Below are 14070 nucleotides of genomic sequence, written 5' to 3'. Positions count from 1 at the left end.
GCGGCTGAGCCGGGGAGGAGGTCGAGTCGACCCCCAGTTTCTTCCATTCAGTCTTTATCCATACATCTGTTGCAGCCTCATCCTGATCTTTGAAACTCTTTGATCACCGAGGAGAAGTCAGGCCTTTCCAGGCCGTTAACGGCTCCAAGACCTCAAAGTCACGTCTATTGAAACCTCCTGTCGTTACACTATTTCCTCAGAGGCTTGTGAGCTTGTTTTTTAGCCGCCTGCTCTCATTTGTCGTCTGTTCCCGCCATCAGATGGTGGTGGCCGACTTGACTTTGGAGGAGAGGACCTGCCTGAACCTCCTCTTCAGCTCCTGCATGTTGGGAGACTTGGGCCTGGCTAAGTGGAGGCCTCCCCTCCGTTTCTCCCCGTTGCCACCTCCCAGTGCTCGGATCACCTGGAGGGGAAACGAAGAGCAAGAGTCTGAAGATCCTTTATATTTAAACTAATCAGGTCAGAAATCCATCAAAAGACACAAACACGGATAAACTAAATATTTATCCCTCCACTATTTCACAGGTATGTTGCATGATAGAGTAATAAACGTATACTTTTAGGTTATATAGTAGTATGATAAAACAGTGGTGCTCTTCTTTTACTGCCTGTTCCTTAAGTCTGGACTGAGCTGGGAAAAAAGACCTTCAGGTTCCATTTGCTTGGACTGAAGTACAAAAAGACCTGAAACTGAAAACCCTGGTTTCACTAGTCTCTTTTAAAAACTTGTTAATGACTTGGAGGCAAACACTTTTTTTTTTTAATTGCAAATTTTGAATTTCTAAAAATGTCTTTCCTTGATTCTCTGTTGTTTAATGTATTGACATTTTTTTTTATTTATATATATATATATAATTACTGTTTTTTCTGAAACTTTTTTAATGGACTGACAACTGTCTTGGCCAGGAGGACAGGAATATTTTTAATCTCAACAAGGTTTTCCTGGTTCAATAAAGGTTAAATAAATAAAAAAATATATATATATGTATATTGTATTTTAATTTTGGATATATATTGATGTCAAATGAGATTATATCATGATGAAATCAAAGACTAAGCTGAAAGTGATGACTTTAGTGCTTCATCATTTAAATCTGCAGCAACTCTTTGTTTTTATACAGACTTACAGTTAATCGTTGAACTGTTGATTGCTGCTAAGATACACTAAAAAGTCACTGTACGTTTCCTGCTCAGCACATAATGGCACATATAGCAGATCTGTGGTGAATATGGAGGAGTTAACAGGTAAACAGACAGATTACTCCCTCAGAACTTTTTTAGTTTTGCTTTGCTTATGTGCCAAATGCTAAAACTGTCATTGGTATAGTCGCTGTTTGGAAGCGATGACTTTAACTACAAAAATCTACATTAGTTAGATTTTTTTGAGGCAGTCTGAAATGCTTCTGATGGTGGCTGTGGGTTGCCGGTGGCGCTGTCAGTTTAATCCCCAGGACTTTCTCTTTGAGTTCATTGAGGACATAAATGTGTTTGTTGTGTTCAGGTTATTATTTGGTCACCCTGCTATGAATTCACCCTGGTTAGATCAGGTTGTGTTATAATACCATCATGCACCCATTCATTACACGCCTTACCAGAGCTACAATATAATCACTGTACTACATTGTCGAACAGCCATTACGATTTAAAATATATAATATTGTTCTGGAAGCCAGTGCAGCTCAAGCATTCAGCGAATCCTGACGCTAATGTCTGTCCCTTTGCCCGCCTCACTGTGTTCTCGTCTGGAATTGTGATTAATGGAAACAAATTTGTGGGGGCTAAACAAGGTGCTGAAAGACGTTAAATCGCTGAGTTCAGCTGCTGGAAAACTTTCATTTAAACAGTAAATCTCATTTGGTTCATAAAGCAACAACTTTGACATTCGCCATTAATGTCAATATTAATGAGTGCATGTTTAAAGTACTTTTTTTTTATGTATTTATAAATCAAGGATATGGAATCTGATCCCTACTACACTAAAAAAGGAAGTAAGTTGCATCCAAAATGCGAAGTACCGCAGGGCACAGAACTGGTAGTGCTCCATCAGAAAAACAAATATACAAAGGGCCCATTTTGGGTTGTTACAATAACTCTTTTAGGCCAAAAAGACAAACGTGGTATTTCTGTATTTTCTGGGCATCAGTGGGAAAACGCAGCCTCGAAAGCATTCCCACAGAATCGTCTGAACGTCCATCAGAAGATCCCACAACCTGACAACATCAAACATCCTGGACTAACAAATCAAGTCAAGACAAACAAGAAGGATCCCACCTCCTGACAGAGATGTAAGAAGGCTGCGTGGACTCCCTCGTGGTTCTCTCTGGCCGAGGCCTCAAAGTAAACTCCCCCTGCGAGCAGAGCAGCAGTTCAGGCTTATCTCCCAATAACACTCAGCATTCCACACCCATTTAGTATCGCGACCAATATAGTTGCAGTGCACAGGGGCGGCGTGCAATTCCCAAGCAATGTGACGGCAATTCAAATCTAAACTTTAGTTTTGTTGTTTCAGAAAATAAAAGTCTTTATATTACTTGAAATCCCTGCTTCACGATGCGTTTACCTCAGGGGTCTGCAACCTTTATCACCAAAAAAGCCATTTTTCTCTCTTTCCATCAAATCAAATTCAACTGGAGCCGCAGAACACATTAAAGTTTTACAATGAGGCACAGCCCTTAAAGTTTCACATATAGTTTTCATATATGAACATAAACTGTGTGTTTATGCTGCATTTCTAAAGTTTCATTGCATTTTCATTAGTTCTACTACCTGAACTTTGAGGTTTCAACCTTTTTCAGTATTTCTTTTACATAATTTTGACATTTTAGCTGTTTTAGCAATTTTGGCTTATTTCTTCAGGTGTTTTTTTTCTTTTAGAAAATCTAGCCAATATCTAGAGCAGTGGTTCTTAAACTTAACCCCCTGCATATTTAAGATCGACCCTGAAGACCCCCCGCCCCCACCCCTGTAAATGTAATAGGACAGGGGTCCTTAATTATTTACCCCGAGGGCAAAAATCAGACCAGCAGGTCAAACCAAGTCGCGTGTTTTTTGCATGTCAGTAAAAGTTGTTTTAATTGCAGATGTTTCAGCTGATGTTACCATTATTACTATTGTCATTGTTATTATCATCATTTTTATTATAGTAGTAGTAGTCAAGCACATCCTCCTCTCTGATCAACTCCATGGAATTTCTCTGAATGCTGAGCGATCTGGAGTGTGTGAACTGTTCAGTAGCTATTGGTAGAATAACTGGGTTGTGTGTGGAGTCATATATTTTTAGCCATTTTAGTCGTGCTTGTTCTAGAATCCCTTTTGAGCAAAGAGTTAAAAGTCCCTTCTAAAGTGGCTAAAAATAAAGAAGATTAATGGTTATTTAGATATAATTTGGTGGGAGCAGCAGGGAGCCACTACAGAAGATCAACATGGTGCAGACTCCCTGATTTAGATTATTCTTGTGTTTTGCATTTGCATTTGATCTGCCGGCTAAAAATCATTTCCACAATTTCAATGTTTTTCAACTTTTTTCTTGGTGAAAAGGTAAATTATTGAATCATTTTATGTCTCAGATTTGCACATAATTGAACATTTTTCATTACTGTGTTAAAATAATTACGATAAAGAGCAACAAAATTAAAAACATCTTTTAAATTTAGACTTGTTTAATTTTATTTTATATAATTGACTCTTATGAAAAGAATTAGAATTTTAATCTATTTTTCATTAATGATTTTTTTTTGTCATAATAACAGCGCATAGTAAAGGACATGGGCCAGCTATTCTCCAGCTAAACACAGAGAAAATTCTTACTTTATGTCCATACTTACAACTTAACTTTACTCTGAGCTTCTTTTATTTGTAATTTTCATTCAATCTTCTATCTCGAGATAAGATGAGCAGAATAAAGTGTTATCGGAGTAACTCGACTCTTCACAGAGTGTACTAACAGGGCAAACCTCTGACTGTGCTGTAGAGAGCAGCCACAGATGAGACACATTAAAGTGAGCTACAAGTGGAGGTGAAAGTGTGGTTTTATCTGTTTTTACTAGCAAATGAAAAGAGAAATTCTTTAAGTCATTGGCCATGTAATGCTTTTTACTAGGCTTGAGTAAAAAAAAGTATTAAACACGCGATATATCTCATAATTCTGTTAATACAAGATTTTTAGGATAACGAAAAACTCTGAACTTGTTAAGATGCTTGAATGTAAAGTTCTCTTTGAGAATTTTATTCGGAAAAATGCACATGTTGGGACGACTTTTATTGTGTAACTTTTTTTCAATCAGGTTTGATAACGTGATCATGGCCATATCACTGTATTATCAATTCTTCTAATCGCCTAATCTGAAACGGTGAGCACCTTGTCCGACAGAAATATTACTTAATGGAATCCTAATCTCCCATAACCTTGACTCTCTAGTCCGTCTGCTTCTTAAATTAGTTAAATATTGTGTTTGTTTGCGAACGTCAGCAGGAAGTTGACCAACCCAGTGAGGCTGCTAACGTCTCTCCTTCGTCTGCAGGCACTTGTCGGGCTCTCAGCAGGTCACTCTTGTTCCCAACCTGCAACAGATTACGGGTTAGAAAATAGGTTAGATTATAGGATTATAGGATTAGGGTGAGTAGGAAAATGGTCTCGTCTGCTCCACATTAGGAAAGCCCAGGGGAGATAACTGTGTACCTGCGTGGAGTCAACTCAAACACTGGATTATAATATTGCAGTGGCGGGCCGTGTATTTCACATCCAGGCCTTCAGTAGTGCTCAGTCTGAATCAACAACACAATCACTATTTTCTGGCTTTAAAAACCAGGTTATCAGCAGAAATGCAGTATAAAGAGTGGTTGCATCGCAGATAGATTCTGGTGTAGCCACAATAAATTCCTTTACTTTAGAAACAACCCCGGAGGGCACAAGTCTACTTCTACTGGCTACAGCTGCATAAAAAAGCATCAATAATAACATCATAAATTCAGGAAATAGCAACTTTTTACTCACTTAAAATCCTAATTAATTGTATACAAAATCAATCCTCTTTTCTTTCTTCAAGAATAGTTTGATTACTCTGTGGGGTTTCAGTTTCATCAAGAAGTTTTTAGCGGTCTGTTACTGAGAATTTTCTGCTAAAGAAGGTGAAGATTTACTATATCGTCAAATAATCTAGTCCAGAATCCTGCTGTGCAGTCGGTTGTACTACGTAACAGGATCTTGCGCTGGTCCTCTTCTTGAGCTCGCAGCGCCTGCATTGCGTTCAGTGGCCTCCTGGAGTCCCTCACATTGGCTCCTTTCTCACTCAATGGTGTCACAGAACTCCTTTACCTTCGCCAGAAAAAGACTGAAGAAGCTCCACTTAGTTACATTCACCAATGAAAGTTGGGGCGAAGGTTGTTTTTGTCCATGTATTTATTTGTATTGTTATGTATGTATGTATGTATGTATGTATGTATGTATGTATGTATGTATTGCATTAAAATTTTCAGAGAGGGGCAAAAGTCAAGGTCGCGAAAAGGACAAAATCGTATTTTCGTCGTAACACAGTTAGTTTTAATCCAGTTGGCGTCAAACCAACGCCAAACTGTTAGGTTTTCAATTCCCTATCCTCTGATATGCCAGATGATGCAGTGACATCATCACCCTGGTTAGCCGTTGGGGGTCAAACATCAGGGGGGTCACATGAAAATTGTAAAATGTGTGTACATCAGTGTCAAACAGTGATAACATGAAGCAATTCAAATGACCCTGACAAATGATGGAAGGAGTGGAGGGGTGGATCAAATAACCTTGTAATCCATTGGTTTCCATGGTGACAAATGTGGCGATGGTGAATGTATGCTCTCTACCAAGTACCCATTCTAGTTTCTTCTTAACTGGATCCATTTCATTCCATCCAGAACTGACCATGAAGGCAGATTTCTATACCCTGGCACCGAGTGACGTCTGAAATGTGATTGGTTAAAAGCTTTAATATGAAACTACACACAGCGCAGCCGGGGGAGAAGCTATGGAAGTTAGCAGACAGACCGTTATATAATGATTATTCATGGACAAAATATAATTTACATCAGTCTGTGATTCACATATCTAACGGGCCACCACTGCGATATTGTTTACACACAAACTCACCAGTATGACCGGTATGTTTCCAGACGGGTGGATTCGTCTGACGTGCTGATACAGTGGCTGGATGGTTCGGTAGCTGTTGTGGTCTGTGATGGAGAAAACCAGCACGTAGCCGTCGGCCCAATAGATCGACCTGAAAGTCCGTTTAGCAAAGGAGAAATTAGCTGCACAGTCATTTTAATCCAGGATGGTATTCATGTGAGTCCAGGCTGACCTGTTGATCTGCTCCTGGCAGTACAGACCTTCAGCATTGTCCTGCGAAAACACCGGCATCAAGAATGAAGCATGCAAATAATAGATATTTTTATTAGTATTATTACACTTGCATGAGGTGAACTGAGCACTACGGCCTGGTTGGATTTTTCAATACAGCAACACTTGGAAGGTATACCCCCAATCCAGGCCCAGTGTCTCTTCCTCTTCATCACTTTAGAAATCATCAACTTTTTTTGCACAACATTTCTAACAATCTCCAACAATCACTCATTTAGTGAAAATAATCCAACACGCTTATCAGACATGTTTAAAAAACTAATTTTTTTTATTAGGAATTTGATCAATTTGTGGACACACTGTGTTACACATGTCCATTTTAGGCATTTTAAGTAAAGCAGGGGTCCCTACAAGTATTTTGCTTTGTTCTCAACCTACATTACAAGATACTATAATCATATATGTTTAATTATTTTTTCTACTTTCAGTTAGATGGACATTTTTGGACTTGTGTTGAATGAAACTATAAATGCGAATCGGGTAGTTTTAATAAACAAAGTACAAAAAAGAAAGTTTAAGTGCTTTGTTTATGAATGACAGATAATTTGTTTTTTCCAATTTCCAGTAACGAGCAGCAACTGGTGAAACTGAAAAGGCCATCAACGATTACCATGGAAACCAGAAGATCTGAAACATCAATCTTCACCCTTTTAATGTGTCAATGTGACATCAGCAAGTTCAATAATAATCACGCATCACAAGAAATTAATTTATGAATTTGTCGCCAACAGTGTTTTTTTGTTTAAAAATTAGATATTGGACGACACCGTTTAGGACAAGATTTGTGAAGACACTCCATCCCACAGGCTTTAATATCGGGGAGCTATTTATAACTATTGGTCCCATACGGGGGTCCAGAGGCTTTGTTCGCTCTGAGGTTGTTAAAGGAGAAAGTGTCCATTGCTTTTATTTTGAAGGTTTTCACTGATTACTTGGGAGGTATTTTGCAGATTTTCTTGAAAGCAAATATGTCAACTGTCCCTTTCTTTTCGTAAATCATATGATTGTTAATTCATCGCTGACTGAGGTTGCGTGATTATCTTTTCTCTCGTTGCTGTGTTGTATTTCATGAATAAACACAGAAGAAACTGCTTCAGGAGAGTTTTATTGTGGGTGCCGCCTGAAAAAGGGCTCTTTGCCAAAGACAAATGGCTGCTTGTAGACACGTGCCAGCTGCTTGGGACTCGACCAACCAACTGGACCACCCAGGTGTTTCTTACTAACTTCATCCACGTCAAGCAGAATATCTTGCCCTGCAGCTTCAGTAACTGCATCCATAAGTGACTTCTCCGCCTCCTCTCGCCTCCACACATCGGTTCCTTCTATCTAATCTAGCAGAGTCGCGCCAACTTGCCAGGAGGGACCTTCCTCGCCCTCTGTTATCTCCACCCAGAGTAGGAAATGAGCAGCCCCAAGGTGGGGTCCAGGGAGGTGGGGGGGGGGGGGGGTGCCCGGCGGCACTTTGTGCTCATTAGAGTCATCGGTGGTGAGGAGATCATCCAGAGGTCAGTCCCTTGACTCCAAATACATTCCTGAAATTGTTCTGAGAGTTTAAGTTGACTGTCTTAACATGGGGACCTGGATAAGCAGCAGTACAAGAAAGTCATAAAGAGTTTTTTAATTCTTTTTTTTTTTTTTTCAATTTGAGTAGATGGAGTATATATGACTGCACATGTTAAAAAAATATATATCATATCTGAAATTAATAGATTAATGAATTCATTTCAACGAAAAAGTTAACTCAAGTTCAGTTTGCATTGATTCTACATCAACATGTGTCACAGAATGCAGGGTTAGAGTTAGGGCTACAGAATGTAGTTATTACTACACACACACATTCCTGAAACAGTAGGTTTTAACTATTTCTGTAGAAAATACTAAACCGTAAAAGGAAGTGTTGTGATTCCCACAAAGTCTCAAAGCCAATCAGCCATTTGTGCCACAAATTACCTCAAACTAAACAATGGTTCCACCAGAAAACCACATTTATTTCATGAGAGCAAAACAGTCTGTGGGTGAAGTAGCGCCATGAGAGAGGAGAGGGTTTATTATGGGATGTAGAGAAGTGGAGAGAAAATCTCCTGCGACTCACACGGCAAACCGGATGCCGGTCACACAGCTTTTTCTTCTCACTGATCTAAATTTACATGTTTTCAAATCTGCACCCCAAATTGACTCATGAACTCACAACAGCTATAAAAGTTAGTTTTCCTCCCAACAAGGAAGTAACCTGCGATCACATAGCCTCTCTGTGTGAAAAAGCAACATATTTTTGCACAGTTTTGCACATCTTTATGTATAGAAAATAAGATGAAACGCCCCAATCAGCATTTTAGCTGTAAATGTGCTCATTTGAAGGCCAGTTCTCTGTTTCACTTTCATCCTGCTGTTTCTATTTATACTGCATGTTTCTCTGATGGTGTCGATGAGGTACCTGCAGAGCCACGCAGGGGGTATCCTGGATCTGAAGCGACACTTCCTCCCCGTCCAGCGAGACCTTCCTGGAGTAGAGAGCTCCTGCAGAGGCACACAGTTTCAAGTGGTGGATGAATGAATGGCTGAATGCATGGATCGATGGTGTGTTTGTGCAACAAGCTGAAGAGAGCTCGGCCGGTAAAAGCATACAGGTGTGTAGAGAAACGTACCCGTATTGGCTTCATAATCTCCAATGAACCTCTTGGTCAGAAATCTGACAATCAGAGCTTGAAAGACACAAAGAAAACTGTGAATCAGATTTAGCGTCGAACAACTTTTCAGAGTTTTTAAAAGTCTCTAACTAAGCTACTGTGACCGACTAACCCACCGAACACTCAGCTCTGACCAAGAGCAGCTGGAATTTCACTTTCCCCTGACACATATTTTAGATTTTCAGCTTTGACGTGGACGACGTGTACCAAACAAACTGTGCCCACAGTCTGCAAACAGAAACACTAATGCTGCGTCATCTTCTGTCTGTAAATTATTGCCTCGTGTAGTATCTCTAACTGTTTGGCTTCTGGTACTTGTGTACTTTCAGTAGCTCTGTTTGATTTTGAACTTCTAATCCAATCCTCAGTAGCTGTACATCTGCAGAAGCCTTACTATCGGCTGGAGACACATAAAAACTGCTTTTAGCACAATTCAAGTTTATTTACTGGGTCACTTTTGATTTACTTCATGAAAATCTTACATGAAAGTCTAAAAATAATTATATTTTTACTTTATTAGTGAAATCTGCCTGACATGTACAATATGCAAGATTTTCTTTGTCACTTTTGTACATCAACTTGAGGTTTGGAGTCACTGGAGGATCCAGTCTGCTATGAATTTGAAGTTTCTAACGTCTTCAGACATCAGTGATTCCTCTTCATTGTGCCTCGTCCTGCCCACTGAACCCAAGAAAGGCAGGAAGCTAAAGTGACTCGCTACACCACCATGTGGTACACAGTAGTATTACAAGGCTTTGTGGTCTGAGGCTAGCCATTTAGCGTCCTCACTTTATTTGAGTAGGAAATCCTGAATGACTGCTTTACATTTTTTCAGAAAAATGTTTTTTTAAAGGCATTGTGTGCAAGCTTTTGGCCTTGTTTAGCAGTCGTTCATCCATTTGGTATGAACATGCCGAGTGCTTCTGGAATTATTGTGTTTACTTAGTCATTTCCACTTAGACCACTTATGACAAGCTAGAGTGACTTACTACACCACCATGTGGCACAAAGCAGTATTACAAGACTGAGGCTAGCTGGTTAGCCTGCTAACTCCGTTAGATTTGCCAGGAGAACAAAACCCAGATGTGCTTGACAAGACGTTAGAACTGTTGTTTGAGCAAACTTAGGAAAGGACTCCCTTTATTATTTTAAACTATTATAAAATGCTGACTGATGTAAGAAGGGATAAAAAGTCAATGCAAAGATACTGTATATCTGAGTTGCATAAAAAGAATTATGAACACGATCTAAAATACCAGAGAAAATCACGAGAGGCCGATGTTGACGTGATATTTCATGCACTTTCAATTTCACGGGGCGTAATCTAAAGATGACAAATTGAACACAGATCTTGAAGACTGTGAGTTATGTTGAGGGGGCGATAAAAAGAAAGGGAGTGTGTTGGATACGCATAGTTATTATTTCTACCAGGGTTTTTACGGTAAATGATAAAGAAGGCCGACTTTTATTTAAGGATACTGATAGAAGCCAATTATAAAGTTTGTCTAAATGTAAATACACTAAGGGTTTTCCAAAACTGATCTTTATATGGTTCCTTCTTCTGCAACAAACAGCGATAACATTTTTCATTTAATTGACAATTGCACCTTAATATGTTGCACTAATTGCTTCATGTGTCTGATTTTTCTCAAGTCATCTAATTCAGTATCACCGACAGATTAGACATGATCCAACATCAGCTTCAGTAGCAGCAACATAGCAAAGTGCGCATATCTCCCCTGTATGATGATTAAACTGTGTTCATGTGGGATCAATTGTATAAGTGAGTTTAGATTAAATAAAGTAGAGCGGTCAAACTCACACACACTAGGAATGGAAATCTAAACTCACTCTGTTTAAACACAATGTGGTTGATGTGGAATACACCCTGGATTTCCTGTACTTTCAAAATGAAAGGGATAAAGGTGCAGATCCATAAACAATAATCGATTTTCTTTGCTGAATGCGAGTTCGAGGCTTTTACATTGACTGCAAACATGATAGTAAGCCTATGACATTCAAAATAATGTAGCATTTTGGTTTGTCTGCTTAATTGCATGTATTGCACATCTGCATCTGTTATGATTATTAAGAATAACATTACTGTCATATTATTCATATTATTTTTAGTACTGGCGTTATTGTTTTATTTTCTTTTGTTTGTAAAATGTTTTAAATAAAGAAAAATACCCATACCAAAGTACATCATTTGACTGAAGCAAGAAGCAAGAAACACACGCACACACACACACACGCACACACACTACTTTGTAACACTTTGATATGTTATGTTAGTTTTATTAAAGTGTATTTTTTAACTCTTTTAATGTGATTTTTACAGTATGACTTAAGAAAGTGATTACGAGCTCTATCAGTGATTATTTTAGTTTAGAAACAGCATAATAGTATAAAGCAAATAGAAAAGGAAAGTATAAAAATGACTTTTAACTTTTACAAAGTGCAATTTGTCGCCCTCTGTCGGTCACAAATGTTACTGCAACCATTTTTTTCCTATTTGTGCACGAATCATTTCCCATCATAATAAACTCGTGTCGTGTTGCATGAAGTCCCATAAATCATTTCAGTTTTGTATGTTAAAGCTTCGCATTGCCACCAAACAGCCTCATTGTGGGGAAGCAAAACTTGAGAGCTTCATGTCAGTGTGTGTGATGGGAAGTGAGTTTCTAGTCGTACCGGTTTTGCCGACGTTGCTGGCCCCAAGTACCACGATCTTGACGGTCTTGTTGGGCACACAGTCCAGGAGGGGGTACTCCGGGATGGGCACCAGCAGAAAGTTGCCCGACCCGCCGCTGCTCATGTTTCCCGGTGCAGAGTCTCCAGTCAGACGCATTGAGCTCCTCCTCTGCCCCCGCTGTCAGATCAGCTCTTAACAGGGACAAACAAGCCCAAACCCCTGAAACCAGAGGACAAGTCGCTCCGGATCGTCCAGGAGACCCCAGCAGGGAGACTAAGAACTCCTGCAGAGCCTCAAACTGAAGTTAAACAAGGAAAACACAAACAGTTTCTCGTCATTTGAATCCCAGCTCCAGTTCAAAGTATAAACTTCCCGATGAGTTTGTGAAAAACAAAAGTAATCCGGTCTGCAGCAGTTCCAGATGCTTCTGACTAGAGACTAGAGGGAGGGTTGGAGACTGAACCGTCCCCCAGAGAATCCCCCAGAGACCAGACTGGACAGGACCGACATCACTGACATTATGATCATCATGCTGCTGAACACAAGGAGACATCAGACCCCATGAGCCTGACAAATTCATTTAAGACGGTAACAAAGATACTAAAACCCAAAATACACACACACACACACACACACACACACACACACACACACACACACACACACACACACACACACACACACACACACACACACACACACACACACATTTTTGAGAGAGAGAGACAGAGAATATCAAATTTAAATACATTTAGTAGTTTTATAGATTTTAGCATTAGAGACAAAAATTAGATTTGAGACATCCACATGACTTCACAACAGATCTTCATCCCTGTTGGACATTCTTTCAGTTCTTGGCAGAGTTTGTTCCAAACCTTGTTCGAACACTCCTGGATCTGAAGTTAAGGTTTCCCCTGTAATCGTAACCCCCTCTCTATCAGTGAAAGGTTTCTGTATGTTAGTAGTTTCTGGCTTCATACACTCATTCAGCAGTTTTGAGTTCTGCCAGATCTGGGATCTTTTGTGTGCATGATGATCGAGTGAGGATTTTTAGATTTTTCCCCAAACTTCCATGCAGTAATTCAAATATGGCAAAATAAGTGAAGAATATAGAATATGGAGTTCTTTGTTATTAATGAAGTAATTTGCTTTGCTGAGGACTGAAATACTCCTGGATATTTTGGTTTGAACATGTTTAACGTGAGGTTTCCAGTAGATCGTGTCATCAATCAACTTTGAAGTTGCTATCCCCCTTACAATTCTCAAACAAATGTAGCTTTGTATTTTGTCCAAATTTAATGACATACGGTATATCTCTTTTTTAATCAAACACTTTTTGACGTGTTTATTTCTGATGTCATTTCCTTACTGAGCTGTCCTATGTTCTGCCCTGTACAGAAAATGTTTGTATCATCAGGAAACAAAACAAATTGTAGTATTTCTGAGAATTGACATGTCACTTAAGTATTGAAGAAAGAGTTTTGGACCTGATACTGACCCATGGGAGACTCCCTAAACAATGTACAAGCATGAAAACTGAAAATCACCCATTTTCACAAACTGTTGTCTGTTGCTTCAATAACTTTTCATCCAATGTAACACCACCACCCTAAAACCATAACGCTTCAGTTTCCTGATTAATATTCCATGATTACAAGACTCTCCTCCAGAGATCAAGAATCCAACAAGAATTTTTCCAAATGTTCATATCAAAATTTGTAGAGTTTGAATTAATTTGTTATAATGTTGAAATAATGATCAGTAATTTATCAAAACGGGAACAAATTAAAGAAGAAATCATTCTGTATGGTTGTTTGATTTATTATAAGTGTGTCAACCGCACGTTCCAACATGTTGCACCGCCCGCCGATCCCATCCCAGTGTGAAGAACCGAAGTGTCTGTGAGTGACGCTCCCTCTCAGCTCAGGGCTGACAACCGGAAGTAGTGATGTCACGCCTTCAAAATAAAACAACAACCCAAACTAGCGTTGGACAATATTTGAGAAGACGAGCATGTGTAAACATTATGATCAGGATTTTAGATTATTTATATAAATAGTTCTTCTTTCACTCAAAGAAGGCTTATTGAACATACAAAGACCCCAAATTCTTATAATAATAATAATAATAATTATAATTATTATTATTATTATTATTATTATTATTATTATTATTATTATTATTATTATTATTAATAATAATTAATACGAATACGAATAAGAATAAGAATAAGAATAAGAATAAGAATAAGAATACAAAACAAATTTCAACGGTGTGTTTTCAATTTTATTTTCATTTAC

General features: G+C 38.8%; 1 protein-coding gene and 1 long non-coding RNA gene across 3 annotated transcripts in view; one reads left to right on the top strand and one right to left on the bottom strand.

Annotated features, from left to right (window-relative positions):
- LOC308123834 overlaps positions 1-525 on the top strand; it is an 8579-nt gene extending 8054 nt beyond the window's left edge. The window contains exon 3 of the long non-coding RNA XR_013936262.1: positions 261-525. This is a non-coding gene — a long non-coding RNA (uncharacterized lncRNA). The remainder of the gene's footprint in view (positions 1-260) is intronic.
- The window catches only part of rasl11a (RAS-like, family 11, member A), a 13303-nt gene extending 955 nt beyond the window's left edge, over positions 1-12348 (bottom strand). Inside the window, exons 1-8 of one of the 2 annotated variants that reach the window (XM_080486530.1) lie at positions 11770-12348; positions 9034-9090; positions 8823-8905; positions 6330-6370; positions 6119-6248; positions 4485-4560; positions 2272-2348; positions 1-403 (exon numbers count right to left, since the gene is read on the bottom strand). The exon at positions 1-403 is cut by the window's left edge and continues 955 nt beyond it. In XM_080486530.1, the coding sequence (XP_080342656.1) occupies positions 257-403; positions 2272-2348; positions 4485-4560; positions 6119-6248; positions 6330-6370; positions 8823-8905; positions 9034-9090; positions 11770-11926 (768 nt within the window). In that variant the 5' untranslated portion in view covers positions 11927-12348 and the 3' untranslated portion in view covers positions 1-256. The remainder of the gene's footprint in view (positions 404-2271; positions 2349-4484; positions 4561-6118; positions 6249-6329; positions 6371-8822; positions 8906-9033; positions 9091-11769) is intronic. The other variant, XM_080486531.1, reaches the window with a different exon arrangement.
- Between the last annotated feature and the right edge of the window lie 1722 nt (positions 12349-14070).

The sequence above is a fragment of the Lipophrys pholis genome (genome assembly GCF_963383615.2).
Source record: "Lipophrys pholis genome assembly, chromosome: 18".
Classification (NCBI taxonomy): Eukaryota; Metazoa; Chordata; class Actinopteri; order Blenniiformes; family Blenniidae; genus Lipophrys; species Lipophrys pholis.
The sequence above is the reverse complement of the archived record's forward strand: the minus strand, read 5'-3'. Positions and strand labels throughout refer to the sequence as shown.